General features: G+C 45.4%; 1 protein-coding gene across 2 annotated transcripts in view; it reads left to right on the plus strand.

Annotated features, from left to right (window-relative positions):
- Window positions 1–19,010, plus strand: part of PGAP2 (post-GPI attachment to proteins 2) — a 171,389-nt gene that overhangs the window by 138,096 nt on the left and 14,283 nt on the right. For both annotated transcript variants that reach the window (XM_078658657.1, XM_078658658.1), the window contains exon 5: window positions 15,737–15,845. In XM_078658657.1, the coding sequence (XP_078514783.1) occupies window positions 15,737–15,845 (109 nt within the window). The remainder of the gene's footprint in view (window positions 1–15,736; window positions 15,846–19,010) is intronic.

Consider the following 19,010-nt stretch of genomic DNA (forward strand, 5'->3'; position numbering starts at 1 on the left):
GTAGTTCCACACATAAGCGTAAATCCCCATTGATCTTCTTAGCCAGGACCACAGGAGCCAACCACTCAGATGCCTCTATCTCATCAATGATTCTTTTATCACATAATTTCTGTAACTCTTGACTCAATGGCTCTCACATGTCTAGGGGAGACACACAAGGTTAAGGAGCCTTGGGAACAGCCCCCTCCTTCATAATGATCTTGTGCATAAATCCCCTCAACAAACCCAATTTATCACTGAACACCTGGACAAATTCTACACAAACACTTTTATAACTTTTCCTCAACCACAGCATCCTCAGACTGAGCAACTAAAACGTGGTCAGAATGGTTGGGATCCAATCTTATGAACAAGCCTCTTTGCTGGGGCCAACCTATTAAACACAAACCATTCTTATTAAAATAAACTTTAGAAGGCACTTACACACCTTGAAACTCCAAGTGAGATTCTATATAACCTACCATACCAAATCTATGGGTTTATTTCCATTTGCCACCAATTTGACATCAGGTGGGCTAACAAAATGCTTTGGATATCTGGTGAGATATTCTTACCCAATCAGAGTGTATTTTTCACCCGAATCACCCTCACACTCAACTTTGATCGTTCAATATGAGTTGTCATCACTAATATTTCCTACTTGTTCATCTTGCAAAAAAATATCATGACCGGTCCCTTCTTTCTCACTGTTTCCTAGGGCACTGAAAGGGGATTTAGTAGATTTATTTTCCCCACCCGTCCTGCCCGACACACCCTTACAAAATGTCCCTTTAATTTGCATTTCTGGATCACTTGACCCAAAGCAGGACAAGTTTTATCAGCTGTAAGATGACCCCTTAACATGCTTGAAGCAAATCCACACAGATCTGCCACCACCTTTGGCTTAAAGTAGCAGAGCTGCTGGTCTCATCCATCTTTTTAGCCCTGTTGCGAACAACTTTCGCCTTCCCCATCTCAGACAACTCCTTTAGGTTTTCATCAGTGTTTTCAGCCCTTTTTACAATCTCCACAGGCTTCTGCATAGTCAACTCCTCTCAGTTTAATAGCATCTCCTGCACTTACTTGTTGTTGACTTTTAGCACAGGATGATCCATGTAGCATTTCATCCAGAAAATTCCTGTAATTACACATACAGATGCAAAATTAGCCGATGCAGCAGGGGTTAATTCAGTAGAGAGATTTGTGGCCAGAATAGCATATGTTTGCCAGGCAACCACTCCTGTAGCTACAGCGGGTCTCGTGCGTGCCCGTGCCACACACCAGGAGAGTTGAAGGTGAAACTCCTCCGTGCAGAAACAGTCACCCGCTACAAATTAAGCAGATTTCTTCTGCTGAGAAATTCTGACGATCAAAACAAGCATTGGCATAGCCAATAGGTCTTGCTTTTTGGACCGTATAAGTATTTAGGTATGCAGCAGAATATCCTTGGTGCAACAACACAAACTGTTGCATGGCTAAACACTTATAAGGTCCCAAATGCGAGACCTATTGGCTATGCCAATGCTTATTGTGAAATGTCCTGGTTTTTGGCTTTAAAGTTCTGGTCACCCTCTCAAGAAATAAAAGCCTGATTCATACATCTTGGTGACCTGCCAGCATCTTCAGACTCTTGTAGATTCCTGCCCGGTCCTTGCTGGGTCGGCACAATTAGGCTTCTTGAAGCTGGCCTCGCTTGCCCTATGCCACGGTACAGGAGCACGTGATTGTGCTCGTTTCTCCATGTGTGCACTCACGCAGTACACTCACGCCACAGGCTCGTGAGCCACACCTAAACAAGAGTTAGACAAGTGACGTGTCTGGTTGGCGAGGAAGGTGTTGAGGGGCGGTTATTTAGCATTTTGAGGCACGCGCCTCTCCAGCCTAACACATGCTTATAGACAGCAGGAGAAACAAGATGTCACCTAAATCTGCTGTGCGCGATTTCAAAGCACAAGTCAAGATCAAGGGGCCTGGGGAACAAAAGAAGGGAGCGATACGCGGCAGAAGGAAGAGCCGTGAGGCCACAATAAATATAAACGGACCAGGGGGCCAATGCTTTTAAGCAGGCGGCAGGAGCAGATTTTAATAATAATTAAAACAAGCAATGGCCGCGTGGCTGTGAATGTGGCACGGACTCGCGGCGCTAAAGTGAAAGCAAAAAATGAAGCGGACGAGGAGGGAGTGGGAGAAGGGAGGGGATTCACGCGTGCGCTGTAAGGCTTAATGAGCCATGGCAGCTGGGCACATCGCGCGCACGCTTGTGGGCGTAACAGCAAGCTAGTGGCCTGCAAAAGCCTGAGGGTAGCACTAGCACTTTTAAAACCCAGCTACTAAATTTCTCGCCAGAGTAGCGCATGCGCTGGCTCTAGCGAGACCTAAAAATGGAGTCTTGAAGGTCCTTGAGAAGGTCTTGCCAAAAGTAACTCAACTGCAAATTCTGGCTTTCTGTGTCCCACAGTTCAGGCCCTCTCAGCAGCTATCCTCGCAGGAGGCAAACCCTAGCAGTATTTTACCAGGGGCGGCTCTAGGCTCATGGTGGCCCTGGGCAGGGAGCGTAGGTAGGGGGCCCCGGAAGAGGGGGTCCGGGCGGGGCGGAGCGCTGAGGCCAGTGAAGAGGAGGGGGTGAGGGGGGATCAGGGTGTTTGGAAGTGGAACCGAGCCGGAGGCCACCAAATCCCTGCCAGGGGCCGCAATGCAAATATGTATCCATCCTCAGAGGATTATTATATTAAGGATATTTATTGGCGTGGTGGCCCCTGGTGTTTGGTGGCCCTGTGCAGGTGCACAGCTTGCACATGCCTAAGGCCGCCCCTGATTTTACTAACTCACTCATACCTAATGCAGTTTCTGTGTCCAACCCCTAACTATCTGTTAATCTAATCCTTTCTTTTTTTATTCTAACTTTATTCAATCTATTTTGTCTCACTTTTCTCGTTTCGGCATTAAATGTTTCAGCTAGTATTGGCCAATGCGGGGCTGTAACACCCTGAGCAGGAAGTTGTGCTGTGCGGTTAGAACGCTGTGCCACTCGGGTAGGACGATTTTTTTCGCATTTTATTTAGCGCGAACTCGGCCCAAGGGCATTGCCGCGCTTGCACGAGCGCAAGTTACATTACACAAGGTCAGATTCAAGGACTGTGCTTTTATCCTTTCAGCAAATGTTGTCTGCGCCTCTGTCCGGGGAAAATGGTGCAAGGAAGGTCTGTGATGAAAAACACAGTGCACTTCCTGGTTCGTGACTCCCGGGGAAAGCTCAGCTCTGCCTCTTGGCGCCAACCACTCTCCGTTCCAAGCTGGAGTGAGCAGCGCATGTGACGGGGCTTCGATGCGCTCGGCGTGAGTTAACCCCCTGCTCCCCGGGATGGGGGGCCCTGTTTGCTCTTTGGTCACCCTCCCGCTCTGTACTTAAAGCCGCTTGTTTCTAGAATAATACCTGTAGAGTTTAGGATTAACTCCTTGTAACTAAGAGTCTCGGTCTGCTAAAGCAGACAGAAAACAAACAGCCTGTTACTCAGTCTGCATTTATTTTTTGATGTTCATTTACAAATTAAATACACGTTTCAGTCGATTACTGACATCTTCGTGTTCAAAACAGCAAACCATAAACCTGGTTAAGTACAACAAATTGAAAAAAATATGGATGAATACATACAGACATGTTTAAAAATAAATGTAATAAAATAGGGAGCCCAGATAATAATAAAGCTGTGGTCCGTTCTGGTGCTGCGTTGCTGGTGTGCTGAAGGGGGAACATCCTTTACAACGCAACTTTTACAACGCACTACCATTACGACGCAACTTTTACAACGCAAGTTATTACAGCGCATTGCGCTGGGGGGCGCTCTAGGATAGGGAATAGTTTAATTACTATCCAACACCTTCCCTACTATCCACGGGGACTGGAGTTGGAATAGTAAATTAAACTATTCACTATCCAGCACCCCCCAACGCAAGTCGTTGTAACGACTTGCATTGTAAAACCTGCGTCGTAATGGCATGCGTTGTAAAAGAATACGTTGAAACGTCATACATCCGTGCTGAAGGCCTGCGGCAGGGGTTTCTGGGATTCCATCATGACTTCTCTTCGTAGGGGGTTTTTCTAGGACTTAGGGTAGTTGTTTATAGGAATTTGGTAAAGAAAGTTTTCCCCTCTGTGGTTAAACGTTTCCCTATAACCTCGAGATCCGGTGCATGAGAGAGGATTGTCCTTCCTCTTACCTTTGATCGAAAGCTCAGCATTGCGTGACGTCAGGCTCACCTAGAGCCCCAGTTGTCCTAGATGACTTCAAAGTGCTATAAGTAAATAAAAAACTAGCATTACAAAACTGTTGTAACCAACGATTCCAAAGGTGATGTGCTTCCATAGGCTTTGGTAAAGCCGCAGAAGGCACCATCGTGAGAAGAGGCTGAAACTGGGTTTAATTGAACGGGGAAGCCTCCAGCTGGCAAAATTGTATTTTGCCTGGAGTGCTGAAAATCCTTGTGAAAATCCTCTGTGTGCTATATAAAGTTATATGTAAATGCGACAGTGAAAAAACGTGACCTCTTTTTATGTATTTAATGGCAAAAGCAGTTGTCATGACTTTTTGTCTGCGAGTACAGGCACAGGACAGCTCAGCAGTAGAGGGACAGCCCCCTCCCCCCTTATGTACACTTGTGCCCTAACATGGTCCTACCCAAAATGAGGTCGCATTGCCCATTCAGATGCATTCGTGGATGGCATATTTGGCAAAATCCCAGAAAGTTCCATTGCATCATGCCTGAGATCTGGGGGGAAGTTGGATGGTGGGTTGATTGTTGGGGTCCAATGTTTGCACAAGTTGTGATTCCGAGGAAAATTGTCGGCTTGTATTACCCTACTATAGTCAATGCCTTGACCCCCCTGTGTTCGGGGTGATGTATGATCTCTATGTGCAAGCTGTTTAATAAACATTTAAAAAAAAAAAAGTTCCATTGCATAACCTTTGAACCAATGGCATCTCAGGAAGTGACATATGCCGACACCAGTGACCTCACCAGAGGGATCATATGAACTCTGATATACAGGAATAGCCTGTGCCTGTTAGGGCAGCTGACATCAGAGAACAGGTTTTCCAGACGCCAGATGACCCATCTCACAGGCACCGGTAACCCTTGCACAAGGTAACACATTCATGCAGCACGCCTCCGCTAGCACCACAGATATCTACTGCCTTGCGTATACCCTGGGCAGGGTTATCCTCCTACAGCATGCTACTAACTACCCACACCCCCTTTCCTCCAAAAATACCCCTTCACCGTCAGGTACTAACAATGGTGCATAGCATACAGTGACAACCCAAGATACCCCCAAAGGCAGCAGGCATGGAAGTGGCAATCTTAACTCATTGTGACAGACTGCCCACAAGGGATGTCCCCAATGCCACCCACCAACATTCAGTGAGGGCGGCTCGCTACAAAGCCTCGTTTAAAGGGCCAGGAACTTGTTTTGAAGTAAGTTGAATGTTCTGTAGCCCTTCTTTCCTAAAACATAAGAGCATGCGTGGCCTAGGGTTATTAATTGAATTATAATCACTTCAATGAAAACAACGTACATCATGCAGGCCCTTGATTTTTTTTTTAAACTAAACAAGGGCCTGTTAGACTTGTAATTTGAATTTCATCATGGGATTCACACATTGTTACTCTTAATGTGAAAACATCTGGATTGCTGATGTGCAGCGTGCAATAAACTTCAGTCAGTTGACAAAAATAATCAAATTACAAACTGTGTTCTTTTTGTCCTGGGTGGCAAAGCTTCTGGAATGGCCTGTGCTAGGCTTTTACCTTAGAGATGGTGCAAACTCCTGGCCACAGAGAGAAAACAGCCTGTTCCCCAAACAGATGCTGGCTGTTCCCATTTAGTGCTTTGTCTTGTTCTTGGAAGCTTGTGTGTGTGTTGTACCAGCCAAATGGGACGTCCTTTGTACCGCCTTGTACACTGCTGAAGACACAGCTGCATAAGCCTTTGCATTGCCAATTTACGCAGCATTCAGTGGTGCGTAAGAGACATTCACTCTATCCGCTAAGGATAGGATTGTCTAAAATGGCATTTGGTGCCGAGAATAAGGGGGGGCTGATGAAAGAACTGAAGCCTTGGCAGTAGCCAGCAGCACAGTGGCCACTCCTGAGATAACCTCAAGAGGTTGGGAACGGCCTGGTTACTTACAGGTATTCTTCTTTACGCAGATTATCATTCATTGTCCCGGTGCTCACTTAAATGAGGTAGTCACACCTCCCCCCAGGCACTATGGGATACCAGCTTAAAAATCTTACATCAACAAAACACCTCCCAAAAGCTTCCCCTTACCAGATCCACCTTCTTACCTGGTATTAAAAGGGGAGAGAGAACCCAACACGTCCTGGCATCCTAAAGCGAATAATAATCAGATTTTGTGAGAACTAGATGGACAGTAGGAATTGTAAATTCTGAGGCGTGGAACTATAACTGGAATAATGAAGATTACCGGTAAGTACGTTCTCAATCCTACCTCATCAATACTTTAATTAAGAAATACCAAGCTTCCTAGTTTCACGATCTGAAATAAAAGTCTAACTCCAAAGTGTTGCGAACACAACCGTATTCAACCAAAAAGAAATACTAGTATTATATGAGAAAAAATAATTTTACAGTTTTACAAAGGAGCGTTTAGAATTTTAATCCCAAATTTAGAAGATTTGCGATTCATTCAGTCCAACTAGGACTGCTTTACAAAAGTCAATGGGATTGCCCAGTTCGCTGCATGACAATTGTCCCGAATAGAGGCATTTGTTGCTTCCTTCTGAGAGCCTGGCATTTCGCGAGTGGACCGCTCTTGAACAGTTCGTGATAAAGATGCTCCTTCAGATGAATAAGCCAGCGAGAGAAGTTAGGGAGAAAGTAAATGGTTTATAATCGTGTTTAAAAGGACCAAAGTTGACAAGCAATGTGACACACCCATAATTCATCTTAACAAGATAACTAAACCTTCACTGCCCTGATGACATCCAGAAGATGCCACTTCTCCTCCAAAGCGGAGGGATCAAAGAACAGAAAGAACAATCTCCTGGTCTTTATGGAAAAAGGAAGCCTTTTTGGCACAAAAAGCTGTAACCAAACGAAGAACCCACCTGTCTGGAAAAAAGACAGATAGGGAGGTCTTCTAGACAAGATCCCAACTTGTGTGCTGTAGTAATGGCCACAAGAAAGAAAAGCTAAATGTCAGAAAATTTAAAGAAACAACCGCTTGTGGTTCAAGAGGAAACTGGTGCTTATAAATTCAAGGGTAAATCCCAAAAAGGTACAGTTGGTTTAAGAGGAGGACAGTGAAGTGAGAAACGTTTCAGGAGCTGCTTTTCCAATTTCTCTTTATTTGAAAGAGCCCCCAACCCCTTCCAAGGTAATCTAACAGCCTTATTCCCTCCACAGAACTCGGAGGATGGAAACTGTTAAACCCAATTAAAACTTATCTTAAGGAAATTGAAGAACCTACTTAGTTTCACATGCAGGGACCCAGAGATTTGCTTGAACATGAACAGACGAAACTTTCTATTTATGGGCATATGATTGTGAGGTGGAATGACAATGAGATCAAAAGACATCTTCCATAAGCTTCCAGACAGGTTGACGGAGAAACCGACAGTAGGTCTGGGACAGAAGAGGACTCCGGAGTGGACATGGGTCTAGAGGAAGAGTCCACTCTTCTGGCTTGCGTTGTTCGTTCACTCAAGAGGTCCAACTTATCTGGGTCCAGAACGGGACAACAAACATTAAATGTACCCTATCTTTCTGGACACTAACTAATAACCTGGGAATCAAATGAATTGACGGGAAGGCATACATAAGAGGCTGCTGAGGAGAGGTTAAAGCATCCACTCCCCAGGCATCTTTGGAGACCCGGAGAGGCAACGTGGCAGAGGAGCATTGTGTGAGCTTGTAAAGACATCCACCATTTGATTACTGAATGGTTAGCAAACGTCTAGGAAAATTCGAAAGTATAAGTTGAAATTGTTAGAGGGAAGCAAGATTCTTAAATGATTTGAACTCACATTTAGTATTCAATGAATAAGAGAGCCGGACAGGGCGAACATATGTTCTCTTCCCAGGAGCAGATGTTGACAGCTAAGAGAGCTAGAGAAGCTGAGCCCGTTCTTGACCGTTTGTTTGTGTAGGTCTTGACTATTGTATTGTCTGTTCAAAAGCCAACTGATTGACCTGAAATAAGTGTGAAAACTAGAGTAGGGGAGAGGAGTTGGCCTAACAGCTAGGGCGCTCGACCTCGGATCTGGGTTCGAGTCTCGGTAACGACGCCAAAACCTCCTGTGATTCTGGGCAAATCACTTAATCTCCCCGTGCCTAAAAATGAATGTGTGTCCGTCCTCATGTAACGTAACTGGTGCTATGTAAAGGGCTCTGATACCGGATTCGGTTCGGGTCTAGTTCGCGCTATATAAAACTCTGCAAAAAAAAAAGAGTAGAACCTATATAATTGCTGCCCAGCGGTGGCCAAGGTCATATTGAGCCCACCTCCCTTGTGCTGAATAGAACCCCTGGGTTGCACCCCATCCTATCTTGCTTGCATCTGTAGTGATAGTCATAGGCAGGAGACGGGGCAGATTAACTCTTTCTTGAGATTTGCAGGCTAAGACACCAATGAAGACCGTCTTTGATGTAAGGAGATACTGAAATTGCTGTGTCGTAGTTTTGAGAAGGAAGATGCCAGAGCTTGAGCAGATGTTTGATCCCTGGGCCTAGGTGTAGGTGATACAACAGAAGGATGAATACACAGGGTGCCTACAGAAAGAGAGAAATCCCAATGAATGGCCAGTCCCCAACTAAAAGATGCACCAATAAAATTTGAACTGATCAGTTGTAGAACATAGCGTGTCTTCTTGTACTCAAAGCCAATGCCTGGTTGGATGACTTCGATCAACGTGAACTCTGGATTTCCTCAGCCTGAACTTTGAAGATCTATTTTCAGGTAGATTCACAAATCCTTCTGATGTCCGGAAGCTGGCGGCAATAAATTCCAAATTTTGTGGTGGCTGGACAAAGGATTTCTTGGTAGGATTAGAATCCGGTGACAGACCAGGAGCTGAAAACCTTGGTTATGTCGAGACTCCCCTGCTACAGGTAGACAATGGATCAGCCACTCATACAGGTAAGGATGTTACATGATTACTGAATTGTCGGATGAGAGCTACGAGGGAAACTAACCTCTTCGTAAATATCCTTGGGGCTGACATTAACCCAAAAGGTAAGACCACATTGAAAATCTTGAACACAGAACCTTAGTAACTGCTAATAATTTGAGTTAATTGGTATGTGATGACACGCATCAAGAAGATCGATCGCTGTTAGATCTGGTTCTGGCTTAGGTGAAGGGAGCCCTTCTCCCAACATGCTTTTTTGACGGCCTCTGAGGAACAGAGGGGCGTTTCCTTGTGAACAAACACCGCTCTTCTGCTCCCGGCCCACAGCAGGGCGTTTCGCTCCGGCCCAGCTCACTGGGCACCAGCGAGGAAGGACTGCTGCCTGTCAGCTAACTCCTGCTCTATGAAGCGGCTCGAGCCCAGAGCATAAAAACAGCAGCCCTACTCCCGTCATATTTACCTAGAGTCAAGCACATAGAGAGACCAACATTCTCTGAAACAGGAAAAAGAGTTGTGGCGAAACCCACTACACCACAAGGAAAACAGATTATCTACTATGGCACAAAAGACCTTATCTTTGCAAAGATCCACTCCAGTAGGTGTGGTTGGTGCTTTAGAAGACTTTACGGGGCTCTCCAATCAACATTTGATAAAAGAAAAGAACCTGGCTCAGCCAGGCCCATGGTCTGATGGCACCAAATGAAGGAAATAGGTTGTGTGTTGTTGTTGTCTTCCTCCTCTTTTAACACTAGGTGAGAAAGCGGAGCCCGGAAGTAAAAGGGCAGGTGCCTTGTTGATCTGAGATTTTTAAACATAGTCACATGGTGTCTGAGGGAAGTGTGTCCTCCTCCTGATTAAAGTAAGAACTAAGGCGAGTTAGGATTCAGAAGGTTATGTGTAGGCAGGTTGCTTAGAGACCGCTGGCCTGAAACCCGGTATCCTGGAATTGAGAAGTCAGCATGCTAGCTTTTTGGGGTGTATACATGTCAATGGATGTATATAGAGGTCAAGACATGGTATTCCTAGTTTAGTGCCTTGACCCCCTTTCCAGTGTTGCAAACTTTCAATTTATTATAACTTTCAAAAAATATTTTCTGAATTATTTACTTTCACCAAACATTTCCAGGATTGAGGCTAGAATAGTAAATACGCCCCCTTGACTGATTTGGGGAAAGTTGCCATTTGCTAAAAATATTTTAACACCACAGTTAGAATATTAAATTTGCCTTCCCTGCGTCCACAAAACCCTCAGCTGCCCAGAGGGAACAACTGAAGCCCTGTGGCTGCCAGAGCTTAAAACCCTACTCCCAAGAAGGTGGGGTAATAACTGGAGCTTATGGGGAAGGGTTGAACTGATGCCCTGGAAAAGGATTCGGGGTTGGTTTATGCTGAGTCTAACAGATAGCGCCCTTGCAGCTCAGGAAGAGGGGTGTAAGGTGAGTCTGAGCCTAAGTGGCAAATGAAGCTGACTATAGGATGACTCCTCCGCCCACCGAGAAGGAGCCGGTGTTAAGGAGATAATCTTGGGTCCAAGAAGGGCTTGGGGTGACAAACTGTCTCCAAGAGAGGAAACTGAGATGAAGGCAGTGCCATGGGGCCAAAGATGTTAGTGCAGTTTAAGTGGGAATAGATGGGGTGACAAACTAAGCAAACATTTATGCAATCCCCAAATGAGGAGTCGGAGAGAGTGGTCGACTGCCTACTCCCAGGTTAAAAAGTAGGCCTGTGTGGAATTTTCAATTCCACTGACTGAATCAGAGGAATTTTGGTAAATCCTGTTACTCTTGTATCGTAGAATTACTGATCAATTAAAATTTCTGCCGATCCACTGGTGGAATTAAAAATTATTCAGTGATTTATAAAGTTTACAAACCACTGCATATCACTTGACGCCCTTGCATACTCTGTAGTGATTACAACTTCTAATCCCGGCAGAGTTTGAGGGGTGCTGAGTGGTATTTGGCTGCGTTATTTTCTTAGGCAAAATGCATCCTCGCTTCCATTGTTGGACGCAAGGCTAAAAAAATAGCGCCAACGGCCCACTCCGCCTGTTGAGGAATCCCTTGGAATCTGGTGGAATTGTAGTGTAATTACATGCGATTCCTCTGAATCAGACTCCACGAATTCTGCCCACCCCTCGTGAAAAGACAGTGGGATGAGTCGCAGGGTCTAGTTCTGTAGGCTCTTGCACAGACTTATTATTTTTGTGTTGACACGTCACTATCATCAAGACTCCACATGAGAAATCCTGTATTTCTCACGTGGGTTCTCTCTAATAGGATTCATATTGTTCTGTTTTGTGCTTTTCACCTTTTACTGCGTTGCCTTTATTACTCAGGTCACGTTGGCATTGAATCCCCTGAAATGTTTTGTGTGTGTAGTTGTATGTTCAGTGCAGCCTGCACCATGGCCTTAACCTTGGCACCATGCCCCTCTGCACCCCTGTCGACTGTTATTTCTAGCTCCTTGCCCTGGCATGGTAGGGCCAATTGTTTTGTAATTAGGCAGGACAGGTAGAACCAGTGCATGTTTACACAAGACAGGCACGCACAGTACATGTGTACCAACAGAAAAGGTGCCTTGCGTGTGGGGAACCAATATATGCCTATGCTACTTCTGTACGTTACACAACCTTTCCAGTTTACAAAACGTGAGACCATTGCCAGTGCTTGCCTCATTATTTAGTAAAACAATCTATTCGGACTAAGCTGGAAGCTTGTTCCAAGTGTTTTGTTCTGTGTGATTGCTCCTCCTGGTGTGGGAATGTTATTGTAGCTGTTGATTCATTTTCTCTAACAGGGGCTTATCCTCTGGCCCTGCCCTCACGGCCAAAGGATATTTAGGGCCCTTTTAAAGCCTACCTACTGACGGTACCGGATGTGCCCTAGTGGGCCGGGTTGATCAGGCATTGTAAGTCAAGCAACTCTGGAATTAGAATGTTTTAGCTTGCACTGTACAGAATATGTGATTTGTCTAGTATGCAGCAAAATATATATATACATATATACGCTGTGGGGGTAAAATGTAAACTGGCTGGTTTATTTCCTCTTTGGGTATTCTAATATCACAAAGATTCTTTTCTTTAGTTTTCTAGATATTTTTTCTGGCATCATTCAGTCTTCCGGTTCTGCCACTGATTACTCTGCACGGCTTTGGATGCCCTGTTCTCATATCTAGTCTCATGAAGGGTGCTTTTTCCAGGCTTACAAATTCGCCATGAAATCTCCTCTTTCATGTAGTAAGCTATTGCATATTTATAGTTCCCTCCTTCTTTTGTGTAGTAAATCTCAATTTCCGGCTTCCATTCTTTCATTCGCTGATTCCTGCCACTTTAGTACTACACATGAATTCGTCTATACTTCTTACTGTATGTTCTGCTTCGTGGGTGAAGTTTTTCAATCTTCTCACTCTTTTCTCGTCATTTTCTCTTCTAGTTCTTCTTCAAAGGCTAGAAGTCTAATTGCTCTGAGCCCAGTTCCTAGACCTTTGATTGCACCTGAGTGCTACTTTAGTGTGCAAAAACTGAAAGTAAATTCCATAGCTTGATCTACTAGTGCTTATTGGTTGCATTTACCCTCCCTTCGATGTACTCTCGAATGCAGAAATCAGCCAGTAAGGCAGAGTTCTCACAGTCCAAGGTTTAGGATGGATTTTCATAGTGGGACACCTTCAGGAGTGGATGATCAGCCGCATCGCGACTTGTAAATGCATGTAAATTTGCTCTACGATTAACGGTGTTTCTAAGGCAGGCTAGGGGTATTGTGAGCATTTAGAGCAAGGGGTCTCCCCATAGGGTGGGTGGTTATTACTAATCCTGATGCACATGAACCTTGAGGGAATTCAGAATGTTAATATTTTGAGCATTTGTGTTCCTGAGAATGCTTGACAGTTGTAAGTTTCCTAGCATACTCCCGGGATTCTTTGTGGATGCCTGTTAGAAATCTACTCCACAGGCAGGGGTATGTCTACATCAGTATATTTCAGGTTTTTCGGCAGGTGTTTTTCAGGTGCTTTGGCAATTGCGACGGCTGTTCTCCTAACCAACCCATCTTCAACACTTTTCTCCTGCCCTCATGCCTGATGTTCATCCAGTGATCTTGCCCTGTTTCCTCACTACTCCTTCGTCAAGGTTTCTCACTCTCCCCTTGTGTCTGATGTTTATGTAAAGTTATAGTTTTATAACTGTGATGTATAATGCACCGTTTGTCACTCTGATGACTAATGAGAGATATCTGTTATCCAACATGGACGTAATGGAAGGTTATCGGTCAAACAAAACGAACTGGAAGACAATCCACTTTTAAACATCTCCTAGTCCACCGCCTCAGGGCTCAGCGGTGGAGCATTCCATCCTTTTTGTGCCAATACTGCAAAGTGATGGCTCCCTGGTCATCTTTGGTAAGGTAGGACTGTAAGTGTGCGCGAGAAGACTGATCTTAAGCAGTGGTAGCGGCTGTGCTTGGTGGTTGGGATCTGTCTGAGAAGATTGATCTTAAGCAGTGGTAGCAGCTGTCCTTGATGGTAGGGATCTGTCTGAGAAGACTGATCTTAAGCAGTGGTAGCAGCTGTTGGTGGTTGGGATCTGTCTGAGAAGACTGATCTTAAGCAGTGATAGCGGCTGTGCTTGGTGGTTGGGATCTGTCTGAGAAGACTGATCTTAAGCAGTGGTAGCGGCCGTGCTTGGTGGTTGGGATCTGTCTGAGAAGATTGATCTTAAGCAGTGGTAGCAGCTGTGCTTGGTGGTAGGGATCTGTCTGAGAAGACTGATCTTAAGCAGTGATAGCGGCTGTGCTTGGTGGTTGGGATCTGTCTTAGAAGACTGATCTTAAGCAGTGGTAGCAGCTGTGCTTGGTGGTAGGGATCTGTCTGAGAAGACTGATCTTAAGCAGTGGTAGCAGCTGTTGGTGGTTGGGATCTGTCTGAGAAGACTGATCTTAAGCAGTGGTAGCGGCCGTGCTTGGTGGTTGGGATCTGTCTGAGAAGACTGATCTTAAGCAGTGGTAGCGGCTGTGCTTGGTGGTTGGGATCTGTCTGAGAAGACTGATCTTAAGCAGTGATAGCGGCTGTGCTTGGTGGTTGGGATCTGTCTGAGAAGACTGATCTTAAGCAGTGGTAGCGGCCGTGCTTGGTGGTTGGGATCTGTCTGAGAAGATTGATCTTAAGCAGTGGTAGCAGCTGTGCTTGGTGGTAGGGATCTGTCTGAGAAGACTGATCTTAAGCAGTGGTAGCAGCTGTTGGTGGTTGGGATCTGTCTGAGAAGACTGATCTTAAGCAGTGGTAGCGGCCGTGCTTGGTGGTTGGGATCTGTCTGAGAAGACTGATCTTAAGCAGTGGTAGCGGCTGTGCTTGGTGGTTGGGATCTGTCTGAGAAGACTGATCTTAAGCAGTGGTAGCGGCTGTGCTTGGTGGTTGGGATCTGTCTGAGAAGACTGATCTTAAGCAGTGGTAGCAGCTGTGCTTGGTGGTAGGGATCTGTCTGAGAAGACTGATCTTAAGCAGTGATAGCGGCTGTGCTTGGTGGTTGGGATCTGTCTGAGAAGACTGATCTTAAGCAGTGATAGCGGCTGTGCTTGGTGGTTGGGATCTGTCTGAGAAGACTGATCTTAAGCAGTGATAGCGGCTGTGCTTGGTGGTTGGGATCTGTCTGAGAAGATTGATCTTAAGCAGTGGTAGCAGCTGTGCTTGGTGGTAGGGATCTGTCTGAGAAGACTGATCTTAAGCAGTGGTAGCAGCTGTTGGTGGTTGGGATCTGTCTGAGAAGACTGATCTTAAGCAGTGGTAGCGGCCGTGCTTGGTGGTAGGGATCTGTCTGAGAAGACTGATCTTAAGCAGTGGTAGCAGCTCTTGGTGGTTGGGGTCTGTCTGGGAAGACTGATCTTAAGCAGTGGTAGCAGCTCTTGGTGGTTGGGGTCTGTCTGAGAAGACTGATCTTAAGCAGTGGTAGCAGCTCTTGGTGGTTGGGGTCTGTCTGAGAAGACTGATCTTAAGCAGTGGTAGCAGCTCTTGGTGGTTGGGATCTGTCTGGGAAGACTGATCTTAAGCAGTGGTAGCAGCTGTGCTTGGTGGTAGGCATCTGTCTGAGAAGACTGATCTTAAGCAGTGGTAGCGGCTGTGCTTGGTGGTTGGGATCTGTCTGAGAAGGCTGATCTTAAGCAGTGGTAGCAGCTGTGCTTGGTGGTTGGGATCTGTCTGAGAAGACTGATCTTAAGCAGTGGTAGCAGCTCTTGGTGGTTGGGGTCTGTCTGAGAAGACTGATCTTAAGCAGTGGTAGCAGCTCTTGGTGGTTGGGATCTGTCTGGGAAGACTGATCCTAAGCAGTGGTAGCAGCTCTTGGTGGTTGGGATCTGTCTGAGAAGGCTGATCTTAAGCAGTGGTAGCAGCTGTGCTTGGTGGTTGGGATCTGTCTGAGAAGACTGGTCTTAAGCAGTGGTAGCAGCTGTTGGTGGTTGGGATCTGTCTGAGAAGACTGATCTTAAGCAGTGGCAGCAGCTGTGCTTGGTGGTAGGGATCTGTCTGTCAGTAAAGCTGTGATTTAGTGTTGGTGCACCAGACACCCAGGCTTCTCTTCCTTTCCCCATGGCTGACTCTTCTGTGTTGTTGATTTCAGGAGAGGACCTCTTACAGCTGGAAGAAGCGTCTCTTCATTTTTAACATCGTGACTTTCGGCATCTCCATCCTGGTGTACTTCCGTCACAACATGTACTGCGAACCTGGAGGTAATTTCACCCAGCTCTGAGCTGAGGTGGCTCTTGCATGATCTGTGGTCCTCCTTTGGTAGAGCGATAAGCTGGTACTAATGTAACTTGCACATTAATAAGCTCATCCACTAAGGTAAGAGCTGTATTTGTATGCTAGAACTGTCTAGGGAATTTGTATGTGTATTTTTTCAGTCACAGAGGGGTGGTATGCGTAGCACCGAAACATCACATGTTGTCTAAGTGCCTATTTGATTTGGGGAGGAACACTTAGTCTTGGGGTAAAAATGTGTTCTGATTATGACCAGGGTTTAGTTTTGTTAGCTAGTGGGCACTTCAGCATTCAATCAGACCATCGAGTTTCAGTGGAATGGGCCGCCGAGCAGTAAAGCTATCCAGGTAAATAAACCACTGCATGCACCCAACCTATTTGCCATTTGTGGTGAACGATGAGTTCTCGATACCTTTAAAGACTGAGATTCAAAACCTACCATGCATTAAACCAGTCAGTCACACAAACCGCAATAATCAATTTAACTTCTTGGCTGTCCCGACTAGAACTCAAACCAATCTGTTCTTCTACTGTTCTTGACTAACCCTCCACACGCTCTGTGTTCCCTCCTTTCCCCACATGCTTTTTTTTTTGTTATTTCCCAATCCCTGTTGCCCCCTCATCTCTCGCCGTCTTTTAGATAAAAACATGAAATATTTTAATTTGTTGATGGAACCAGCAGCCACTGTTTTCTGCTGGGCAGCTCCACGTGCTTAAGAGTGCTTTCATACAAGTAAAATTAAATTTTTATATATACCAATCCAAGTAGCATCTGCCATCATGGATCGGCAATTAAGATACAAATTGTTTCATCACTCATGAGCATGCCTACAGAAGTAAGAGGCCACCAGCATGGACCATGCTATTGCACCTTTTCTTTTTTGTCTCTTTTTTGCCGATACTGCGTAACATCAGCAAAAAGTTCTTCTTTTTTTTTTACTGGTGCTGCACAGCATTAGCAAAGCCAATAGGTCAAAAGACGAGACCTATTGGCTTTGTCAGCGCTATTTTTATACAGTGCCCTAATACCAACTTTGGTTCTACCCAAGCTGAATGACTTCTCTAATGATATAAAAACACAAATTAAAAATTTAAATCTCTGGACAATAATTTTTTTACGGAGGTAAATCAAGGGCCCAGGACCATTTGTTGCCTTTGGCCGAAATTTAAATACCTTTCAAGATTGATCTATGTTCTGTCTGTAGTCCATTTGCCTTCAGAAAACCATTAAATGCCTACTTTTTAATCAGCTGTTGCCTATCCCTTCTATCGTCAAGGTGTTTCCCATTTGCATAAAAACGGTGCAGTGCACTTGGAACCATTTCTCCCACTGCCCTTTCCATGTTCGACCTGCTGGAAATGGCTGTGATGGTGCCCAGGCAGTAGACACTGGGTCATTGCCTAGGCCCTATTTATTTTGTTTTTTAAGACATATCGCACAAAACGAATCATCCCCAGAGGGATCTCTCGGCGTGTTTGGCAGCAAAATGCACACGGCTAATCCAGGAGTTGCGACTTTAAAACAACCACGTTTTTAGTAGCTTCTTAAAATGTTTCAGGCTGGGGCATGCACGCAGCTTGTCCGGCAGGCGATTCCAATAGAGAGGGGCTAGATAAGAAAATGCGCATCCTCCCATTTTTGTTTTCTTAATCTTGCATGGACGGAGTAGGTTTTGATTACTGGATCTTAGAACGCGCCCAGAGGTATAGGCTGTAATCTTTCTCCTTAAATAAAGAGGGCCGATCCCCTGTCGCGCTCTGAACACCATTACCAGTAGCTTAAACAATGCTCTCTTTTTAACAGGTAACCAGTGCAGCTGTGGCAAGAGAGGGCGAGACGGAGTACGCCATGGTTTATTAAGAACCAGTCGTGCAGCTATATTTTGCACCACCTGTAGCCTTGCTGCAAGATCTTCTCTAATGCCTGTCAAGAGCGCATTGCCATAGTCAAGTCTGCTGACTAGTAGAGCTTGAACTAAGGTCTTTCTATCACTCATAGGGAGCCATGGGAAAATTTTTCCCAGCATTCGGATGATACCAAAGCAGGATCCTGATACTGCTTTTACATGCTCTTCCATTGAGATTTTATTATCAATTCATATGCCCAGGTTCCGTGCATGTGTCTTAGTATTTTATGCCTCCCCTAGTTTTGATGGCCACCAGTCTGCGGACCATATCTCTGTTGCTTACCCAAATAGGAGGATTTCCGTTTTGTTGGAGTTTTACTGCAGGAAGTTCTAATTCATCCAGACGACAATTTGCAGCATACAGGACTTAAACTTGGCTTTTGTCTGAGCTGGATATGTCGCGATGAGGACTATTACCTGCGTAACGTCCGCATACGAGACTGTCTCAAAGCCACAGGCTCTAATAATGGAAGCTAAGGGAGCCACGTAGATGTTAAATAAAGTGGGGCGTAAAATTGAGCCCTGTGGATCGGCCTTGTCTACTGCCATGGTCTGAGAGACAAATGTGTCTAATTGTACATATTGAGTTCTGTTGTTCAAAAAACTCTGTATCCAAGTCCAGGCCGCCCCTCCGACACCAATGTCCCGCAGTCTATCCAACATGACATGATTGGAGATGGTGTCGAAAGCTGCCGAAAGATCTAAGAGCACAAGCATAGTGGGGGACCCTCAGTCAAGTGACATCCTGATGGTATCGGTGACCGCCACTAATGCCGCCTCCGTGCTGTGGGCCGGGCGGAATCAAGATTGTGAGGGTTCAAGTAGACCATGCTGTTCCAAATATAGCATCAGTTGCTTATTTACCAAAGTCTCCAAGATCTATGCTGTTTGTCAGCCGGCCAACAAAAAAAGTCTGCCACGTGCATGCACACCAGGATCCCATATATGCTGTCTGGGGTAAAATATTTAGCTTGGTGGCAATTTGTTGGAAAGATCCAGTTTGAAATGTAGTTAGAACACCACTTACCGTTTGCAATGAGTTACGTGTGTTGGAAAAACGGAATATTACGTAACATGCCCTTAATAAACACAAAGCTATCCTGATTTATGGCACCTTTATCTGAGGTAAATATTGTGTGAGAATGGCAAAGTTAACCGGCATAAGGAAGCGTTACCGAGTTAAGGTGATTACTGTCGCTCCTTTGTCCTGGGTCCAGGTGTCCAATC

This window comes from Lissotriton helveticus, chromosome 8 (assembly GCF_964261635.1).
Source record: "Lissotriton helveticus chromosome 8, aLisHel1.1, whole genome shotgun sequence".
Lineage (NCBI taxonomy): Eukaryota > Metazoa > Chordata > Amphibia > Caudata > Salamandridae > Lissotriton > Lissotriton helveticus.